This window comes from Muscardinus avellanarius (genome assembly GCF_963383645.1).
Source record: "Muscardinus avellanarius genome assembly, chromosome: 7".
Classification (NCBI taxonomy): Eukaryota; Metazoa; Chordata; class Mammalia; order Rodentia; family Gliridae; genus Muscardinus; species Muscardinus avellanarius.
The window spans coordinates 26,490,819-26,509,583 of record NC_137793.1 but is presented as its reverse complement, the minus strand read 5'-3'; the positions used below and the strand labels follow the sequence as shown (position 1 = coordinate 26,509,583).

Below are 18,765 nucleotides of genomic sequence, written 5' to 3'. Positions count from 1 at the left end.
GCTAAGTGAGATTAATTAGTCAGTCACAAAAAGTAAAATATCAGATGTTCTCCCTAATATGTGGAAGCTAGGGAGAAAATGGGTCATAGGAGGAAGTCTAGACAAAGAAGAAAAAACTATAGATGAGCAAATAAGGCCACCTAACTGAAGGGGATGTGAGGAGGGAAGAGGAAAACTTCCTAATGTACATGATGTACATTCACAAAGGTTTCAAAGTCAATCACTAAGCCAAACATGAAAAGTAGTGTGGGAGGGGAGGGAATGGAGCAAGATTTGGGTAAGGGCTAACTGGGTGACGTGTGCATGTGTGCCTCTACCATCTTGTACTCATTAAGATGTATCACTACAATGCACCAATAAAACAATTTTTAAAATTAAAAAAAGTAAAAAGAACTTATGTACTAAGAACAGGTAGAGATATAAAAACACATGGATTTTTAAAAGCCAAATATTTAGTGGATAAGTCTATGTATATCAACAATATTTTTAAAAATTACCATCAGATTTATTTATTTATTTATTTATTTATTTATTTATTTATTTAGTGGTGGTACTGGGGTTCCTGGAAGCCCTTCTCCCTCCAGGCTACACCCCCCAGACCTATTTTATACTTTTTTATATTTGGAAACAGGGTCTCTTAAGCCAGAGCATCTGGCTTCGAACCTGAGTGATCCTCCTGTCTCTGCCTCCCAAGCACAGGGATTACAAGCGTGCGCCACCACGCCCAGCTTTCATCAGTTTTAAATATATCCTGGACAGAGTCATTAATACTTGGTGACATAAAATAATAATGAGAATTTTACCCTCCATATTGAAAATAGGTAAAATAAAATATAAAATAATAAGGAAGCCCATAAAGACATTGAAGTCCTCATTACACACTTAAGAAATATGTGTTTAAAAAATGAAAATGGCAATAATGACACAGTTGAAATCTGGAAATAATCCTTGGTGGTTGAGACTATGCATGAGCTCCACATAAGTGAGGTAAGTAGGGAAGAAAGTGACTGCCCATGTGCATGAAGCCCTCAGGTCCAGTGATTGTCTACTATATTAACAAAGTTCACAGCAATATTCATAATGTTAATCCTCAAAGAAGAGTGCATATATTTCACAGGAGGATTATCTGCTTTTCCACACTCTGTAAAGCCCTGGTATGATCAGCCTATATAATTAAAGAGATTTTTAGCTCAATGTTTACCCGAGCAGAGACAAAAGTAGTGGTTTTACAAAGGGCATTGGGAGCTATGGATGAATGTGCTGTGGGACTTACACACAGAAAGGTAAACAGCACTTCTTAATTTGAATGGAGGAAATGCATTTTCTGGTAGAGGATCAATTAAATCTCTGTATCAATTAAATCTTTGATCATCTAAATCACTGACCATCTGATCATATTACTATCACTTCGTACTTGATATTTTACTGAGATGATCACAAAAAGAAGGGCTATGCTTACACATCTTCATTCTTCTCTAGAGAAAAGCTCCCGGTGCATGCTCCTGAGACTAAATAACCGCTAGTATTAATTTCTCATGAGAAACTTAACAAGTTATGCCTGGAGGCCACCAAGAGATGGTAAAAGACTGTTTCCTTACCTACCTCCTTCATTCCAAGTCATCTAGCTATTCTCTTGTGCTTCAGCCTCCATTCCAAGTGTACAACCTGTGTCCCTGCTACAAAAGACAGACTGGTGAATCCACTGAGCCTGTCTGTGGCTGATATGAATCCAAAGTGAAGGCAGTAAATAATTTCAAAGAATAAAATAACAATTCAGGTAAGTTATTGTATGTTTATGAACACTTCCCCTTCACTTGCTGTTTATGAGCTATATAATCTGTGTCTGTAGATCTCTTAGGATTCATAGGATTAATAGATTCTAGTTCTCAAAGTGGTTGATTCCAATTAGATGTTTATCATGCATATGTTTTATTTTTTTATTTTTTATGTTTTGGTGGTACTGGGGTTCCTGGAAGCCCTTCTAACTCCGGGCTACACTTCTAGGCCTATTTTATATTTTTTTATTTGGAAACAGGGTCTCTTAAGCCAGCACGGCTGGCTTCCAACCTGCGCGATCCTCCTGTCTCCGCCTCCCAAGCGCGAGGATTACAAGCGTGCGCCAGCATGCCTGGCTATCATGCACATGTTTTACAAATGGTATTGGTTGTATTTATACTTATAACATTTTAAGGTTATAGATATGAATTATAGTTCACTTTTCTAAGTGGATGTTAAGGTGAAACCTCTTCCAACAGCTTGACTTTTGGAAATGAAGAAAAATTTGTAGCAGAAACACTTAGATACATGTGTTATTGCACATATCTGAGTATATGTGCTCCTTTAATAGCACAAGCTGGCTTTTGATTTCATGTTTCTCCCAGCCATAAAGCATCCACACAATTATAATTTGAGATGTGGATTTAAAAGACCTCAACTTTTGAAAATTTTTATATTGTTCAACACAACTATGAATCGATACATACAGTAAAGTTATATTGTGGGTTTGTTACTTGCTATGTTTTACAGACATGATCCTCAGCAATGAACGCACATGTACTGACTCTCTCAGTGATTGACTGTGATATCTGAGGAGGGGCAAGCCAGTCTGAGGGCTTGTACTGAGAATATCTCATTTCATTTAAGTTGGATTTGTGTTTGTGTGTGGGGGGGGTATTGGCAGTGGAACCCAGGGGCATTTCTACCTCTGGGCTATACTCCCAGACCTATTTTATATTTCATTTGGATAAAGGGTCTCACTAAGTTGCTGCGAGCCTCACTCAGTAGCTGAGGCTGCCTTTGAACCTGTGTGATCCTCCTGTCTCAGCCTCCCAAGCACTGGGATTACAAGAATGTGCCTCCACACCCAACCGATTTAATTTGGATTTAAGTCAGAAATTATAATTGCTTCTATAGATGTCTTGAGAACTATTTCCACTTAATATTCTTTGAGTTTTCTATAATTAAAATTTTGTTCTCAAATGTATGGGAGTTTGACTCTATCTTTTAAAATACTCCCACCTACACAATAATGAATACTTTATCTTCTTTAGAAGGTCACACATGTTCCAGTAAAACCTTACAGTTGACTATGTTTGGGGAAGCCCCACAGAGAGATGAATATATTTCTCCAGTTACTTCTTACAAGTCACTTACCTATCCTTTAATGTAAATAGCCCTTAAGTGGATGAAAACTATTCAGATTTTTTGTTATATGAAAATAATAAATAATAAATAAAAATAATAAATAGGTAATCTCCAATCTTTCTAGATGCTGTGTTGGTCATAGTTTTATGACATATTTTATTCTAATTTTTAAATCATCTATTTGTCATTTCATTTCACTATCTGAATTTGAATTCGTTTGCTATTTGAGGCAATATCATGGCAAGAAACTGGGATGAAAGGACACATATGACATAGACCCTATTTTAATGAAAGAAATATATCAAAAATAATTAGATTATCCTCAATTAATTGATCTGATAAAAGTAAAATGTACTGAGCCAAACATTCAAAATAATGTGAAACAAGTCTTTCAGAGATGGTAAAGTCAAAGCCCAATGAAAAGGAGGTCAAAGCTCTTACCTGTGATATAAATACAAAAGCAAGAAAGTTTACTTCTTTTATAGTCAACATTTACATGACAAATTTTAAAACCTTAAAAACTGAAAAAAAAATTCAAGTCAAGAAACCTATTTTCAAATACCAGCTTCACAAATTTGTATGACCATATAGCCTTTTAAATATTACAAATACGAATTTCTTAACTTGCAAATGTAGAAAATAAGCTTTTCAAGATTCCCGAGTGGGAAATAAAGTAGACAATGTACATGATAGCTTACTTTTGGTGACAAAATATTTACTGCATGGTGGCGCACACTTGTAATCCCAGAGCTTGGGAGGCTGAGACAGGAGCATCGCACAGGTTCAAAGGCAGCCTCAGCTACTGAGTGAGGCTTGCAGCCACTTAGTGAGACCCTGTTTCCAAATAAAGTATAAAATAGGTCTGGGAGTATAGCTCAGAGGTAAAAAAAATAAGGAAAATTGTTTTTATACCAACTTAGGGATAAGGAAATTTAACCACATTTTATCTCTAATTAAATTTTACTCATGCTATTTTCAGGAAGAGAAAGCTAAGCAGAGCTTTTTGATGAATTATCAGAGCTGAGCTTCCTGCTTCTGCATGTACAAGAGTTCCATACACATGTTAGAATCCATGAAGAGACTGAACCAAACTGCCATCTTGGAGTTCATCCTAGGGAGTTTGTCTGATGAGCCAGCTCAACAGACACTCCTATTTTCTCTGCTTCTCTGTATTTATCTGACCACCATGATTGGAAATCTACTGATCATCCTAACAATCATCTCAAATGTGTGCTTTCATTCCCCCATGTATCTTTTCCTTAGTAATTTATCCTTGATTGATGTCTGTTTATCTTCCACTACTCTTCCCAAAATGCTTGTTGACATCCAGACAGGAAGTTCTACTATCTCCTTCAATAACTGCATGATGCAAATGTATTTGTTTATCTGCTTTTCAGGGTTAGAGACATTACTCCTTCCTGTTATGTCCTATGACCGTTTTGTGGCCATCTGCCTTCCTTTGTCTTATTTAACCATCATGACTCCCAAAGTCTGCACTTGTCTGGTGGCCAGCTCTTGGGTATTTGCAGCTTTGAGTGCACAGATACACACCATCCTCTTGGTTCAGTTATCCTTCTGTGAGGATAACAAAATTCCTCAGTTCTTCTGTGACATTGGTCCACTGCTAAAGTTGTCCTGCTCAGATACCTATGTCAATGAGATATTTATCTTTATTGAAGGAGGACTGGTGGTGGCTGTGAGCTTTACCTGTATTTTAGTTTCCTACATACTTATTGGTTCTACTATTGTCAGAATGCCATCGACCACAGGGAAGTGGAAGGCGTTCTCTACCTGTTCCTCTCACATCTCTGTAGTCCTCTTGTTTTTTGGTACCATCATTGGGGTTTATTTATGTCCTTCCACTTCCCATGTAGCTGAACGAGATAAAGCAGCCGCTGTGATGTACACAATCGTCACTCCTTTGTTAAACCCTTTTATTTATAGTCTGCGGAATAGTCATCTGAGAGGAGCACTTAGGAAAACCATTCAAAGGAAACTATTTTTATGAAATGTGCAGAGGTATGGAAACTTACTGGTTCACCTCATTTCGTGACTAAATGCGGACCTATGGCTTCTTTACTATACATGTGTAAAAATGTATTCCACTGAATATGTCTAAAATACATGATAACATTCATGGAAAAATGAATGATACTATTTATTGAACATTAGTTTTGATCTTGTGCTTTTGCTGGTTTATCTGGATTTCCTAATTATCTGATGATACAAACATAAATATATTGCATTACATAAATATATTACATAGCTTATTGCATCTCAAAATTTGCCAGTATATTCCCAATTTTCATGACTCACATTTTGTTGGTTGGATTGCATTGGTCAAAAATTCTATGCACTGAGTGTATGAGTGTATCACTTTGAATCTCACTGTCATGTACAATTACAGTGCAATGATAAATTTTTTAAAAATTCAAATGCATATTTCAAAAAACATAGTAAGCATCCAACTTTGTTTACAATTAAAAGAAAATTTTCAAAGGAAAGATAGGAGAGGAGGAAGGCTGAGCTTAATTAATGAGGGTCTACATCTGAATATGTGTAAAATTATGAATATGACATGGTTAACCTGGACAACCATTGGTGGGAGGGGGGAAGAAAAAGAGGGGGTGGGGGGAGAGGGCACCAAATATAGTTTAAACATATACCATTTATGTTCAATAAAAAATTTGTTTAAAAAATAAACACACTCTGAATTGATAAAAAAAAGAAAATTTTCAGTGTTAAATAGTTTTTCAGAGCCGGGCGTGGTGGTGCACGCTTGTAATCCCCGCACTTGGGAGGCTGAGACAGGAGGATCGCGCAGGTTCGAAGCCAGCTACACTGGCGTAATAGGTCTGGCAGTGTAGCCCGGAGCTAGAAGGGCTTCCAGGAACACCAGTACCACCAAAAAAAAAATAGTTTTTGAGATGCTGTAATTTGGATATATATATATATATATATATATATATATATATATATATATATATGTGTGTGTGTGTGTGTGTGTGTGTGTGTGTGTGTGTGTGTGTGTATTTTGAAGTGGAGAGTGGTTAGCAGTACGTATTAAATTTGGCATCTATCTTTTCAATGTGTAAGAAATTGATCACATGATTTACCTATAGACCCCAAAATAGTTCAGTTTATAAATGAATTTCATGATATTTGTGTATCTTTTAAAAGTGTGTTGGATATATCTGACATATCTTTGTCCATAACATTTTTTTAGTTTTTAGAAAATTGCTGTGTAATTGTCCTGTGAAACTTGACTCAAGTCTATAACATATACTAGAGATTAATCTAAAGATTTTTATACTTTTATTGGTGCATTATAGTCTCACATCATAATGTGGTTGTTAGTGACAGAGACACACATGCTGGTGTGACCTTAACAGTATCATGCTGGTGAGTTTCCCCCACTTCCTTCTCACTCTTCCCCTTCCCCATACATTATACTGAGATTAGCTCTGGTATTCTAATATGTGTAAGTAATGTTCATGGAAATGTTTCTTCATTAATTTTATCTCTCTGCCTTTCACCCTCCCCTAGACCCTTCCTTGCTCCACTGGGGTTTCTCTTCCATTTTCTAAAGTCCCTCTTGTATCCCAATTACTCTTTAGCTTCCTCCTATGAGAGAAAACATATAATTCTTCATATCTCTGTGACTGTCTAATCTTACTTAACATAATGTTCTCTAGATCATTCATTTTTCATGCAAATGACCTAATTTTGATCTTTTTTTGCTGAGTAGAATTTCATTGTATGTATATCCCATAATTTTGTAATCTATTTATCTATTGCTATAAACCTAGATGGTCCCATAATTTGACTAATATGAATTGTTTTGCTATAAACATAGATGTGCATGTATTACTATAATATTCTGACTTCAGTCTCTTTGGAAAGATAGCCAGGAGTGGTATAGCTGGATCATATGGTGGACTTAGTTCCAGTTTTCTGAAGAATCTCCACACCAATCTCCATAGCTGCTGTACTAATTTGCAACCCCACCAAAAGTGTAAAAGATTGTACACTGTGTTACACTACTCAATCTCACCTATTTTTGTTTATAAAATAATAAATGTAATTTAGAAAGGACTGATGAGAAGTTTGAGTTTTTCTTTCTTTTGTTTCTCTTTTACCTTCAATGACTCTGACAGGGATGGGCACTCAATATACTTTGGTACTGTGAATAATAAATCATTGACTGTTGTAACTTTGAGAATACATAATCATTCTTCACCCCTTCCTTATACAGGGTGTTGGATTGACATTGGTATTCCCATATATGTGCATAATGAAATCCCTTTATTGATTCCTCTTCTCCCCTTCCTTTCCCCCTAGTCTACTTTCCTGGCTCCACTGAAGTTTCTTTTTCATTATATGAAGGCCCTCTGGTATTCCGATTATTCCCTAGGTTTTACATATTAGAGAAAACATGTGACCCTTTGCTTCCTGTGACTGGCTAATCTCACTTAACACAATGTTCTCCAAGTCCATCTATTTTTGCAAATGACATTATGTTATTCTTTTTTTTTTTTTTTTTTTTTTTTTGGTGGTGGTACTGGGGTTCCTGGAAACCCTTCTACCTCCGGGCTACACTCCCAGACCTATTTTTATACTTTTTTAAAATTTGGAAACAGGGTCTCTTAAGCCGGCGTGGCTGGCTTTGAACCTGTTCAATCCTTCTGTCTCCTCCTCCCAAGCATGGGGATTACAAGCGTGCGCCACCATGCCTGGCTATCTGTTATACATTTTTATGTGGTATTCGTGCAGAACCCAGAGGCATTCTACCTCCTAGCTTCACTCTCATAACTATTTTATTTTTATTTTGAAATAGGATCTTGCTAGGTAGATGAAAGTTTCACTACTAAGTTCCTGATGCTGTCCTAGAAACTGTGATCTTCCTGTCTAAACCTCCCAACTACTGGGATTATAAGCGTGTGCCACAAGGCCCCGCTTATTTTTTTTTCTTCTGGATTGTGGAGTAGAATTCCATTTTGTGTATATCCCACAATTTTGTGATTTATTCATCTGTTGATGGATGGCTAGGTTGGTTCCCTATTTTGATTATTGTGAATTAGGCTGCTATGAACATGGAAATGCATATATTATTGTGATTCTCTGATTTCAGTTCCTTTGGAAAGATACCCAGGAGTGGTATAGCTGAGTTATATGGTGGATTCATTCTCAATTTTCTGAGAAATCTTCACACTGTTCTGCAAAGTGTTTGAACTAATTTGTAATTCCACCAACAGTACAGGAGAGTTCCAATTTCCCCACATCCTCATGGGCATTTATTGTTTTGTTATCTTCTTGATGATTGCCATACTGACTGGGGTTAGATAGGATTTCAGTGTAATTTTGATTTGCATCTCCCTAATTGCTAATGCTGTTGAACTTTTTTTTTCATGCATATATTGGCCATTTGTATCTCTTCTTTTGTGAAATGTCTATTTAGTTTAATTGCCCTACTTCTGATTACATTATTTGTCTTTATTAGTCTAACGTTTTTAAGTTCTTTGTATATTCTAGATATTAGTCCTCTATCAGAGGGCTAGCTGACAAAGATCTCCCATTCTGTAGGCTTTCTCTTTAGACTTTTGATGGCTTCCTCTGATTAGAAGAAACTATTAAGCTTAATGTCATCACATGTATTAGTTCTTGTCTTAATTTCCTGAACTTTGAGGGTCTCATTTGAGGAAGTTTCTGTCTGTGCCTTTATGTTGGAGTGTTGGCCCTATTCTTTCCTCTAGTAGCTTCAAAGTCTTTGTTCTAATTTCAAGGTCTTTGATCCATCTTGAGTTGGTTCCGGTGCAGAATGACAAATAAGAATTTAATTCCATTTTTCCACAGGTAGTTAGCCAGTTTTCTCAACACCGTTTGTTAAAAGGGCTGTCTTTTCTCTCACATATGTGTTTGGCACCTTTGTTGAAAATAAATTGGCTATAAGTATGTGGATTTGTTTCTGTATTTTCTATTATTTCCATTGTTTCTGTTTTTGTGCCAATCCAGGAAAATTGTTTTGGCTTTTCTGGACCTATTATTTCTCCATATGAAATTTGTGACTGATTTTTCTAGGTCTGTGAAGAGTGATGTTGGTATTTTGTTGTTGTTGTTTGCCATTAAAATCTTATTTATTTATTTTATTTTTATTTCTTATGGTGCACTGTATTCATACATCATAATGGGATAAAAAAAAAACTTATGGAGACATATGTGCACACATCACCCAGTTAGTCCCTACCCCACACCATTCCCTCTCCCTCCCTCCTTCTCATGCTTGGCTTAGTGGTTGACATCTAATATAATAGCAATTTATCCAAAATTAACAAAGATAATCTCACATAACAGATTCATTTGTCTGATATCAAACTGTTGATCACTTAGAGATAAGATTTCAATATTTCTTTTTGCTTTCTTTTTTTAGAGTTACAAGTAATTTTTATTTTATTTATTTATTTATTATTATTTTATATATATATTTAATTTTTTATTGGTGCACTGTATTCATACATCATAATGGGATAAAATATTGTGTAGACATACATGCACACATTGCCCAGTTAGCCCCTACCCAATCCCCACACCATTCCCTCCCCATCCCTCCTTCCCATGCTTGGCTTAGTGGTTGACATCTAATATTATAGCAATTTATCCAAATTTAACAATCATAATCTCAGATAACAGATTCATTTGTCTGATGTCATACTTTTGATCACTTAGAGATAAGATTTCAGTATTTATTTTTGCTTTCTTTCTTACCAGAGGATATTTTTTTCTTTTTTTTTTTTAAGGTAAAACTATCATACTTTTTTTTTCAGAAAAAATCTATCCTAATATGAAATATGAACTCTAAATACCCAAAACAATTTTTAAAAAGAACAAGGCTAGAAGATGTACATTTTCTGATTTCAAACCTTATAGAACTATAATAATTGAAACAGTGTAGTACTGCTATACAGGCAGATATATAAACCAGTGGAGTAAAATAAAAAGCCTAGAAATAAATTCTTCCATATATGGTCAAGTTATTTTTAACAAAGTTTCCAAGAACATTTGGTGAAGAAAATAATAATTTTTTCACTAAATATTGTTGAAAAATAATAATTACATGAAAAAGAATAAAATTAGACCCTTACCTAATACCATATACAAATATTAACTCAAAATAGGTAAAAGACCTAAATGTAAATCTTTTTTTTTTTTTTTTTTGGTGGTACTGGGGTTCCTGGAAGCCCTTGTACCTCCGGGCTACACTCCCAGACCTATTTTTTTACATTTTCATTTTGGAAACAGGGTCTCCTAAGCCAGCGCGCGCGGCTGGCTTCGAACCTGCGCGATCCTCCTGTCTCTGCCTCCCAAGCACGGGGATTACAAGCGTGCGCCACCACGCCCGGCCGCTAAATGTAAATCTTAAGAATATAAACTTTTAGAAGAAAATCTGGGTCATAACACTTCACAACATTGAAACTGGCAGTGATTTCTTGGATATGATTTCAAAGGTACAGGCAACAAAAGAATAAACAAACTTCCTAAAAAATAAAAACAATTGTACATCCAAAGACAATGTAAACAGAGTTAAAAGTTACTGATAGAATGGGATAAAATATTTCCAAATGCTCTATCTGAAGGTATATTAATATTCCAAATAGAAATCCTAAAAATTAGCAACAATAAAAGCAAACAATACAATTTAGAAATACAATTTAGAAATAGGTAAAAGACTGAAATAAAAATGAATCTCCAAAGATTTTAACCAATAAACACATGAATATATTCTTCTTTGCTTAGTTGTCTGCTGGATAAAAAATCTTTTTTCTCTGGTTCTAGTGTGTATTACCTATTTCTTCTTTGTAGTTAATCTCTTTGAGTATTTTCTTTAGCGCTGGTTTTGAAGATATAAATTCCTTCAGTTTCTGTTTGTCATGGAAGCTTCTTATTTCCCCATTTAATTTGATAGATAGCTGTGCTGGGTAGGAAATTTTTGGCTGGAAGTTGTTTTCTTTCAGAGTTTGGAATATGTTACTCCACGCCCTTCTAGCTTTCATGACTTGGTTTGGGAAGTCTGGATTTATTCTAATTGGTTTGCCTCTGAATGTCACTTGGCCCTTTGCTTTTGTTGCCTTTAAGATTCTCTGCTTGGCTTCCACATTGGTCATTTTAACAATTATGTGGCATGGGGATCCTCTTCTCAGATCCTGTCTAAAGGGAGTTCTATAAGTTTCCTGGACCTGCGTATCGACCTCTTGCTCTATGTCTGGAAAATTTTCTGCTATTACTTCCTTGAAGAGATTGTTGATCCCTTTGGTTTCACTTTCTTTTCCCTCCTCTATTCCAATTATTCTTAGGTTAGCTCTCTTAAAATGGGCCCATATTTCTTCAATATCAGATTCCTGCTGTCGGATATTTTTTTCTAGATTAGAAACTATGTGTTCATTTTTGGAATGATCATCTTCTAAGAGCAAGATTCTGTTCTCCATGTTGTCTAATCAATTGTTTATACTTTGAATTGAGGCCTTTACTTCAATGATTGCATCCTTTATGTCTTTTAGACTCTAAATTATTTTCAAAAGTCCTGTATTATTTCTACAGTTATATTCCTGATTTGATCTTCTGTAGATCTCTGCATTTCTGTGTTATCAGGTTCTGATAATATGGGGTTGTGAGCATTCATTGCTCTATTGTTGTTCCTCTTTCCCATGATTTCAGAATTTTGTGCCTTCCCTGCATCACTATGACTTCACTTAGGGTACTCTGTATCTCGAGTCTGTGGTAATCTCAGCTGCCACTACTCCTTTACTGGGTTGTATTGCAAAGTCTCAGACCCAGGGAGTTAATCGAGGCTCCATGAGACCGTGGGGGTGCCGGGCTGGGCGTTTTCCCACAGGGAGCTGCGACTAATGTGTGGTATCTCTGCCACCACTACTCCTTCACTGGGTTGAACTGCAAAATCTCAGACCCAGGGGGATTATCAAAGTCCCTGGGTGTGCAGTACAGGGATTTCTCCTTTAGGGGCCATAATTTCACTCACGGTTATTGTGTGTGTTGATCAGGAGCTGTGGAGGGTGCGGTGAACTCGCTGTCACTGCTGGCAATATGGTGCCACTGCCACGCCCTTGGCTGTGAGGCTGGCGCTGCTGGCAATATGGCGCCGCTGCCACGCCCTCGGCCATGAGGCTGAAGCTGCTGGCAATATGGCGCCACTGACATGCCCTCGGCTGTGATGCTGGCATATTTCTTTTCTGGTTTTGAACTCTGTTCTGAGTCCCTGGAAGGCGTGATGAGCTTGGCCACTAGGAGTTTTAGACGTTCTTTGCGCTGAAAGAACTGCTGAATTACACCCGAATGATCTGCAGCTGCTCACTTCAGCTCCTTGCTTACCTTTTCCCTCTGGATCCTGGTGCTGTGAGGGAAGATGGTGCCGGCGCGGCCCCGCTGCTGCATTGCGGGCTTGATTTCTGGTCTCTGGTTGTTCTTCTAGTCTTTTTTTCTCTGTCCCTTGTGTTTACATTTTTTATTTCTCTGCTGATGGCGTTTTCTAGCTATGAAAGGTGCTGATTTTGTGGCAACAGAGATCGAGTTTTAGCAGGACTCGTAAATGCTGCTTTTCTTGTTCACCGTCTTCCTGGAAGTCGATGTTGATATTTTGAAAGAAATTACATTGACTCTGTAGATCACTTTTGGTAGAAAAGCCATTTTGATAATATTTATTCTGCCTATTCAAGAGCAAAAGAAATCTTCTAGGATGTTTTCATTTTCTTTCTTTAGTGTTTTATAATTTTCATTGGAGAGTTCTTTTATCTGTTTGATTAAGTTTATTCTGAGATATTTTATTGGTTTTGAGTTTATTGTGAATGGAATTGTTTTTTTGAATTTCTTTTTCAGTTGATTCATGGTTGGCATATAGAAAAGCTACTAGATTTTTTAAAAAAATTAAATTGCTACTTTGCTGAATTTGTTAACCAGGTCTAAAAGTATTTTGATTATGCTTTTTGGGGTACTCTAAATATAAGGTCCCATCATCTGCAAATAGAGATAATTTCAGTACTTCTTTTTCTATTTAAATTTTTAATATTCTTGTCTTGTCTTATTCTTCATGGCAAGAGTCTTGAGGACTATATTGAAAAGAAGTCAGCTGGGTGTGATGGTGCATGCTTGTAAATCCCAGCATTTGGGAGTCTGAGATAGGAGGCTTCAGGTTAAAGGACAGCCTCAGCTACTTAGTGAGGCTCTTTGCAGCTGAGTGAGAACCTGTTTTAAAATAAAGAGTAAAATAAAAATAGGGCTGGTGGTGTATCTCAGAGGTAGAATGCCCCTGGATTCTGCCCCCAGTACTGAAAAAAAGGAAAGTAAAGAAAAAAGAAAGAAAGGAAGAAAGAAAAGGAGTCATAATAGTGACATTCTTGTCTTGTTTTTTATTTTAAAGGGAACAGTTTTTCCTGCAGTTTTTCCTCATTCAATATGATATTGGCTCTAGGTTTATTGTATATTGCCTTAATATTGTTAAGGTAAGTTTTTTCTATCTTGTTTCTGCATTGTTTTTTTGTAACATAAATGGTTGTGGGATTTCTCTAATTCAAAGCCTACTTTTTAAGTAAGCAACTTTGCCACATTAAAATTTACATAGTTACACATGCATTAGTTTGCTAGTTTGGTTTTGTTTGTTTTGAGTAGATACCCAGAAGTTGTATTGCTGGATCAATTGGTAGATTTATTCCCATTCTTCTGAGGATCCTCCATACTGTTTTCCAAAGTGGTTGCACTAATTTTAAATTCCACCAACAATGTATTAGAGTTCCCACTTCTCCACACTCTTGCCAGCATTTTATGCTGTTTGTGTTTTGAATGATTGCCATTCTAGTTGGAGTTAGGTGAAATCTCAGGGTAGTTTTGATTTTCATCTCTCTGATTGCTAGTGATTTTGAGCATTTTTTCATGCATTTATTGGCCATTTTAATTTCTTCCTTCATGAAGTGTCTATTTAATTCACTTGCCCATTTTTTGATTGGGTTGTTTGTTTTCTTAGTGCTGAGTTTATTGAGTTCTCTCTATATTTTAGATATTAGTCTTCTACTGGAGGAGTAGCTGGCAAAAATTTCCCATTCTTTGATCTAATTTCCAAGTCTAAGATCCATCTTGAATTGATTCTTGTGCAGGGTGACAAAGTGGGATTTATTTCCATTTTTCTGCATATGGTTAACCAGTTTTGACAACACCATTTGCTGAACAGGCTATCTTTTTTCCAGTGTATGTTTTTGGCACTTTTGTCAAAAATCAATAGGCTATAAGTGTGTAGATTTGTTTCTGAGACTTCTATTCTGCTCCATTGGTCTGTATATCAGTTTTTGTGTCAATACCATGCTGTTTTTTATTACAATGGCTTTGTAGTATAAAGAGTCAGGTATTGTGAATCCTCCTGCATGGTTTTTGTTGCTGAGAACTACTTTAGATATTCTGGGTTTTTCATTATTCTGCATGAATTTAAGGATGATTTTTCTATGTCTGTGAGGAATGATCTTGGTAATTTAATGGGTATTACAATGAATATGTAGATCACTTTGGAAGCATGGCCATTTTGATGATATTTATTCTGCCTACCCATGAACATGGAAGATCTTTCCATCTTCTAAGATCTTCTTTGATTTCTTTTTTCAATGTTTTATAATTTTCTTTGTAGATATTTTTACCTCCTTGGTTAAGTTTATTCCTAAGTATTTTAATTTTTTGTGGGTGATCCTGAGTGGAAGTGTCCTCTGAATTCCTTTTCCAGTGTATTTATGGTTGGTGTAAGTAAAAGCACCTGATTCTTTAAGATTGATTTTGTATCTAGACACTTTGCTGAATTTGTTGATCAGTTCTATAAGCCTTTTGGTTGAGTTTGTTGGGTCTTCAAAGTATAGTATCATGTCATCTGCAAGTAGTGAAGGTTTGAGTTCTTGTTTTCCTATTTGAAATCGTTTAATTTCTTTTTCTTGCCTTATTGCTCTGGCTAGAGTCTCAAGTACTATATTGAAGAGAAGTGGTGATAATGGACATCTTTGTCTTGTTCCTGTTTTTAGGGGGAATTCTCAAAGTTTTTCCCCCTTTAATATAATGTTGGCTGTGGACTTATTGTAAATTGCCCTTATGTTGTTGAGGTATGTTTCTTCTATTCCATTTCTCTCTACAGTGCTTTTAGCATAAATGGATGTTGGATTTTATCAAATGTTTTCTCAGCATCTATTGAAATGATCATGCAATTTTTGTCTTTGGTTCTGTTTATATAATGAATTACATGGATTTATTTTCATATGTTGACCCAGCCTTGATTCCCTGGGATGAACCCTATCTGATCATGGTGTATGATTTTCTTGATGTGGTTTTGAATGTGTGTTGCTAGCATTTTGTTTAGCAATTTTGCATCCAAGTTCATCAAATATATAGGCCTATAGTTTTCCTTCCTTGAACTGTCTTTATTTGGTTTTGGTATTGATGTGATGTTGGCTTCATTGAATGTATTTGGGAAGGTCCCATTATTATTATTTTTTTCATGAAATAGATTGAAGAGTATTGGGATTGGCTCTTCTATAATGGTTTTATAAAATTCACTTGGGAAACCATCTGTTCCTGGGCTTTTCTTTGATGGTAAAGCTCTTTATTGCTGTTTCAATCTCTTTGATTGTTTTTGTTTGGTTTAAATTTTCTATATCTTCTTGACTCAGTTTAGGCATGTTGTATTTATCTAAAAAGTTGTTAATTTCCTCCAGATTTTCCATTTTTTTGGAGTATAGTTTTTCAAAGTAGTTTCTTATAATCCTCTGGATTTCTACACTATCAGTAGTGATATCTTCTTTTCATCTCTTATCTTCATAATTTGGGTTGATTCTTTTTTTTTTTTTTTTTGGTTAGGTTGACTAGTGGTTTGTCAATCATGTTGGGTTTTTTTTTTAGAAACTAGGATAAAAGCCATCTGGATGTACAATTGTACAAAACCACTGTGTGTATGGGGGGTGTTTGTGTATCTGTGTGTATTAATAAAGTGTATTGATCACCTGGGTAGTTTCCTCCATGTGCTCTGGTGACAATAGTTTAATATCTGGTAATTTATTTATTTGAAACCAATAAATATATTTTCTTTTATTTTTAAATAAATTAATATTTGATCACTGTGGCCCCTGATAGTATACTATGAGATATCTAATTATAGACTGCCAATGGGTTCAGCAACTTAATTTATTCCTTGGAACAATTTGGTCTAATAATTGCATCCTACATTTATCTATTTCTTTGATGATGACACCTTAGTGGATCATTAGTGCAAAGTCAGTATTTCCATAGCTGCACTGTTAGTGCTATCACAAGATTGTCTTTTTTCAATGTCAGCTGATTTCCTCATCTGGCCATTGTGTCTCTCTTTTGTCTAGAAACTTTCACATAACTACAGTCCCAAGGGAATCATGATAAACTCATGAGTTCCTCTTTATAGAACTCTTCTTCTAACAATTATCTTTCCTTGTATGCCCTAAAGAACAAAGAAACAAAAATGATCTAAATTGCAGAATACCCTCCCAAATAAATCCAGGCAGAAAATGAAGTTGGAGACATTGCATGATCTAAATTTTTCACATGAAAAGGGCAACCCATTACCACAGAAATAATAAATGAATTTAAGTGAATGTAAATGTGGTGATATTTATTTAAACCATAGGGAATTCTGATATTTAATTTAACTTAGTTCTGGTCTTTATATGTGATGAATACAGAAGGAAAATTTAAGGGCAAAACTGCTAAGTCTGTCTATATCTATCTATCTATCATCATCATCTCACTCTCTCTCTCCTCTCTCTATCTTTACTTCTCCCCTTTCCAATTTTCTCTCATTTATCCTCCCTCCACCTCCACATAATTTTGCTGAGGACAACTTTATGGCTAATATTTTCAAAATTCAAAAGATAGTATTTTGTAGATTGCTGATATTATATACTAGTTTGATAGGTATTGAGTGATATTATCCTTTAAAATGTTTCTTTTATAGGAGAAATATTTCTCCCATTATTGTCTGGGGAGTCTTGATTCTTTTAACCCATCTTTAGGAATAGAAGTTACCAGTATACCTCCAAGTAGGCATTTTGCATCCTTACATGGCTTGTGATCAGGTATGGCCCCTCTTTGGCTAGCTCTACAGTACTCCAGAGGATGTTTGCCTTCCTCCACCAAGTTCTGGGTTAGCTATCAAAAAGTTATGAGGTAACTTATTTTATAAGCCTTTTGTATGTATATAAATGTGTAATATTTTATATGTACTCAGATCTAGTCATGGTTGATCATTCTTCCTCATTTCTAAAATAAATGGAAAAATCTAGTATGAACTTTCTCCTGATCATCAAATTCTTTTTAAAAACTCAAGAATAAATTAAATGTATTAAACCAGAAACAGTTGAATCCACTAGACACCATCTCTTTCATTGAAGAGACTAACATATGAAATATATGAAGGTAGTACTAAGAGGGAAGTTACAGCAATAAACACACTACAAATTAGAGATTTTGAATAAAGCATAACAATGCAACACATGAAACTGAAAAACCAAGGGCAAACCACACTAAGGAGATGGAAAGAAATGATAAAGATCAGAGCAGAAATTAATGACATTTAGATTAAAGATAAATACAAAAGATCAATGAAACAAAAAGTCTTTTGAAAAGATGAACAAAATTGCCAAACCTGTAGCTGCACTAATTGAAAAAAAGACCCAAATGAAAATTAGAGATTAAAAATGAGACCGTATGACTGATACTGAAGAAATACAAAGGATCATTAGGGATGCTTACCGTCAACATATCAGAAAATCGAGAAGAAAGGTACTAATTCCCGGAGACATTCAACATACTAAGTTTGAATCATGAGGGAATTATAAACCTAGACAACACTAATGAACAATAAATTCTAATCACTAACAAAAATCTTCCTAATACAGAAAATCCCCCTTCTCAAACTACTTCAGTGAAATGAATTTGAGTTCTTCAACTCATTTTGCAAGACTATCAACATTCTGGTACTAAATCCAAACAATTGCACAACAAATATTATCCTTGATAAACATAGATTCAAAAGTTCTCAACAAAATCTAGCAAACTAAATCTGATCTAAAAGAAGATTACATACCGGAGTCTGGAAAAGGAAGGAAACATAAATAGTATGTATGTAGATATGATATTTTACTTGGAGTTGTAAAAATATTTTGGAGCAGGTAGAGTTAAAGGTTGTACAATTTTGTGAATGTACTAAATAACACTAAATTGCTGACAAATTTTCACAAAGAATATATAAATTTTATCTCAATCATAAGAAAAATTAGCTATTAAAGATACTATTAAAAATTTTGTTTTTATGCCGGGCGTGGTGGCGCACGCTTGTAATCCCCGCGCTTGGGAGGCAGAGACAGGAGGATCGCGCAGGTTCAAATCCAGCAAGCGCGCTGGCTTAGGAGACCCTGTTTCCAAATTTAAAAAATGTAAAAATAGGTCTGGGAGTGTAGCCCGGAAGTAGAAGGGCTTCCAGGAACCCCAATACCACCAAAGAAAAAATTTTGTTTTTAGATTATTAAATACTTGAGTTATTTATCATTTGTAAATGTTATG

At 35.4% G+C, this 18,765-nt stretch overlaps 2 protein-coding genes across 2 annotated transcripts in view; one reads left to right on the top strand and one right to left on the bottom strand.

Annotated features, from left to right (window-relative positions):
- The window catches only part of LOC308265016 (olfactory receptor 2G6-like), a gene marked incomplete at both ends in the record, with an annotated part of 658,093 nt that overhangs the window by 627,464 nt on the left and 11,864 nt on the right, over positions 1-18,765 (bottom strand). The gene's annotated exons all lie outside the window — the stretch shown is intronic.
- Positions 4,217-5,152, top strand: LOC308265515 (olfactory receptor 1f45-like; the record flags this gene model as incomplete). Its single annotated transcript, XM_080699313.1, has 1 exon — positions 4,217-5,152. The coding sequence occupies one exon, from the start codon at positions 4,217-4,219 to the stop codon at positions 5,150-5,152; it is 936 nt and encodes a 311-aa protein (XP_080555439.1).